This window comes from Poromitra crassiceps (genome assembly GCF_964638095.1).
Source record: "Poromitra crassiceps genome assembly, chromosome: 10".
Classification (NCBI taxonomy): Eukaryota; Metazoa; Chordata; class Actinopteri; order Beryciformes; family Melamphaidae; genus Poromitra; species Poromitra crassiceps.
In genome coordinates this window covers 20,000,340-20,004,031 of record NC_139631.1, presented here as the reverse complement: position 1 = coordinate 20,004,031, position 3,692 = coordinate 20,000,340, and the positions used below count along the sequence as shown (strand labels likewise).

General features: G+C 43.9%; 1 protein-coding gene across 2 annotated transcripts in view; it reads right to left on the bottom strand.

The window, feature by feature from the left end:
• Positions 1–322: 322 nt before the first annotated feature.
• mat2ab (methionine adenosyltransferase 2Ab) overlaps positions 323–3,692 on the bottom strand; it is a gene marked incomplete at its 3' end in the record, with an annotated part of 5,463 nt that continues 2,093 nt past the window's right edge. The window contains exons 6-9 of one of the 2 annotated variants that reach the window (XM_083643996.1): positions 3,399–3,617; positions 3,091–3,273; positions 2,834–2,967; positions 323–2,151 (exon numbers count right to left, since the gene is read on the bottom strand). In XM_083643996.1, coding sequence (XP_083500122.1) covers positions 2,049–2,151; positions 2,834–2,967; positions 3,091–3,273; positions 3,399–3,617 — 639 coding nt within the window. Of the gene's footprint in view, positions 2,152–2,829; positions 2,968–3,090; positions 3,274–3,398; positions 3,618–3,692 lie in introns of those variants that run through there. The other variant, XM_083643997.1, reaches the window with a different exon arrangement.

The following is a 3,692-nucleotide window of genomic DNA, read 5'->3' as shown; positions in this document are numbered from 1 at the left end:
TTTTTTCCTGTCATGTGTTACTTATGGTTGGAATTCTAGTGAAAACAAATTGCCTTTTTTGCTGGCGACCCCCCACTTTGAGAACCACTGCATTTTAATGAATTTAAAAATGAGTTTACACAAACCAAATTCTATAGTCAACCAGAGTTGCGGCAGAATGTAAATCGCTGCATTTGGAGTGGTTAGCATTACATGCTGATGTGAGGTTTTTTATACTATTCATTTGAGGCATTGCTGACATATGTCCAGCATTTTATGTCACAGTGAAAATCAGGATAATTAGTGAGACAGCAAACACATTTTGAAAGGAGTAGCTGTTTATTACATATTTCCCTAGACATGAAACATAATACAGTATCAGCTACTTGTTCCTCTCAAAGTTGGACGCATGTTGATAGGAGGGGAGAAAGAGGTGTGTGGGGGGGGAGAGGAAATAGAAAAGGCACTCTTACACTCACTGTAGCCAATGGGATGACGTCGGAGTGGTAAAAGGGAACAAAACCAAAACTTGAAACCGTGTCAATCACGCAGGACGGCCATGTAAACAAGGCTGGTTTCTCTGTACAACACCAACCAAACGTTGCCATCCTTCATGAAGACAGGTGACAGCCAGGAAAACTGTACCAGACATTTATGAGAATTTAAAAACTCACCCAAATATGTGGTAAAAAAATAAAAAAAAATAAAGTAAAATATGAATCATATTAGGCCAGTGACAATTCCTTGTGGAGGCACACCAAAGCTTTTCTGTAGGACACTTTGGAGCCACAAGTGAAACACTGAAAAGTAATGATCATTAAGTCAAAGAATTCAGTTAAGATTCACTAACTATGTCTGTTTAAAGCTGCCTTCTGAACCCTCAGCTTCTCTGTATCCACGCCGAGTTTCAGAGAACAAATAAATAGTGTAAAGGTTTGATTTCTATCATCACCCAAATAAGACCTGTGGCAAAGAACGCGCTCCTTTTAGATAAGGATGGGAAGCAGGTTTCTCTGTAGCTACACCTGCCCAAGTGCCCATCAATATACTGAAGGAGTTCTGGGTCTTTAGTCATTTCAAGCCATAAACAGTGAACTACGATACAGGGCTGCTTTAAAATTTAATAAATGGAAGACAATCCCAATTTTCTCTTCCAATCAAGTATAACCAACACCTCTCCAGACCAGTGACATAGCAGCTTCTGACTTTTCTGTATTACGTCAGAAAACAGCCAAGGTCTGTAGGGGCATCTGAGACTTTCTGCTCATTTGAGAGCTTGACAATAATCAATATTTGGCCTGCGCCTTTTCCTGCAATGCATAGCATTTTTTTAATTAATTTACTTTCTTTTAAAACAGCAACAACCCTCAACCCTTAATTGTGCCATTCTAGCATCCTCCACAAAGACATGGGAATAAATCTAACAAAAAGGATAAAAGAACAAGGGGTCGGGGAATAATTGTAGCAGACTGATAAAGGAGGAATGTTTTGAGAAAAGCTAGTTAGGGAGGGTTTGAGTTCTGACAACACTACATCTCTGAAATCATTGTGATTGACTATTTGGAGGACTTGCGTATTTTAGATATCCCACATATTCCTTTACTTCAATAGCACCAGTAAATTAAGAGAGGTATCGCATAATAGCCTAATATGCTACCACCACGACAATGAATAGAAGACTGCAAATATTGATGGAGTGTGGAATGCCATGATATAACTGAACCGCAGCTATGCAGGGTCTATCACAAAGGAGACGTGAGGTAACCTCAACAAGTGGGAGTACATGAAGCAGAGGTGCTAATTTCAGTTCAGTATGATTGACGTGGAGCCCATTCTATTCTTTAAACATAAAAATCTGAGCCTAAGACCTAGTATGATACTGTGATACTGCCCAACAGCAAAAAACAGGTTACAAGACAGAAAGAAGGAAGGTGGAGTGAGGAGGGGATAGTCAAGAGTTAAATGATGCCATTACTGTATGAGAAAAGTTAAGTGCATTTCACCCCTGGGACCTTGGAGGCTTCTCTGTAGTATACACCAACAAGCCTGGGGGGAAAAGCTTAACAGGTTTAGTATTTGAGTTTTTTGGGCACCTCCCATGGGAAGGAGTCTCGGCCAAAGTGGCCATAGGCCGCGGTCCTCTGATACATGGGCTTCTTCAGATCCAGCTCCCTGGAATACATAATCAACACATTTAACAGCAGTCACATCAAGTGAGCTCAGATGCAGGCATCCATACTCGCACATCCATACTCACACAGCCACAACGCTCATTCTCAGCCAAAGGGAGTGTCGAGAGCCACAAAACAAAAGACCAGTTGGACCAGCTGGTAAAGAGGGGGGGCGGGGGAACTCATGAAGCTTCGACACTTACCCTGCCCAGCAAACTCCTTGAGCAGTGTGGTGACTGCGGCTTGCAGATGGAAAGCGCACTGATCCCATTCATAAAAAGGCACTCAAGTCTATTTGAATGTGAGCTACTGTATAAGGCAGGCATTGTACACATGTAACCCTAATAAATGATCAAAACTTTTGCCCACATGTCTGTGTCTAACTTTTAGCACTAGGCTATTTACTTCTGCGGCAAGGGTCAGGGATGGGAGGAGGGGGCTTTTCAGGTAGGAAACTCAAAGCTTCAATAAACACAAGCCAAACACAAAGCACCAGGACTAGCAAAAGAAATGACATTCAAACCACTGCGAAGTTCCCCATATTGAATCACACCCGAGGGTTACATTAAGTCTAGACCCTGGCTGGGGCAATTCAAGCAAAATGGAAAGACTAAAGCACAAGAAATAGGAAGGAGCCAAGCTGTTTCACTCAGTGGCAGGCGGCTTCAGAGGATAGACATTACCTGACAATGACCCCAGGACGGAGGTCAAAGTTCTTCTTCACAATGTCAAGCAGCTCTCTCTCACTCTTATGGGAGGTCCCATAGTGGAAGATAGAAATGGAGAGGGGATGGGCAACTCCAATGGCATAGGACACCTAATACAGCACATTATGCATGTTATATCAAGCACCACCAACAAACGGAAAACTTCAGGCAGGAACCTGTTGCAGCCCCTTTCTCCAAAAGTGAAGACAGACAGGTGTTTATACTGTCCTCACCTGTACCAGCACTCTCTTGCAGAGCTCAGCCTTCACCAAGGACTTGGCCACCCAGCGGGCAGCGTAAGCGGCAGAGCGGTCCACCTTAGTGTAATCCTTCCCGGAGAAGGCCCCACCGCCATGGGCACCCCAGCCTCCATAAGTGTCCACGATGATTTTACGCCCCGTCAGGCCCGCATCTCCCTGTAACGGAAGAACATAGGTTGCAATGCAGACGTCAAGATATGTAATAAGTCAAATTTGACGCATGTTTGATGTAGCTGCATTGTATCCATGTATGCAGCCCTGTATTGCAGTCACACATTCACCTGTGGGCCGCCGATGACAAAACGTCCGCTAGGCTGCAGATGGTAGATTGTATCATCATCCAAGTAGATGCACGGCACAACATCCTTGATGACCTTCTCCTTCAGGGCATCTCTCATCTCCTCCAGACAGATGTCCTCATCATGCTGTACGGAGATGACAATAGTGTGCACACGCACTGGAAGCATGGCGCCACGGTCTTGACGGTACTGGACAGTCACCTGTACAGGACATGAAAATACGTGTTAAATAATGCATACATCATAGAAGGTTTTAATCCCACCGGTCAGAAGGGA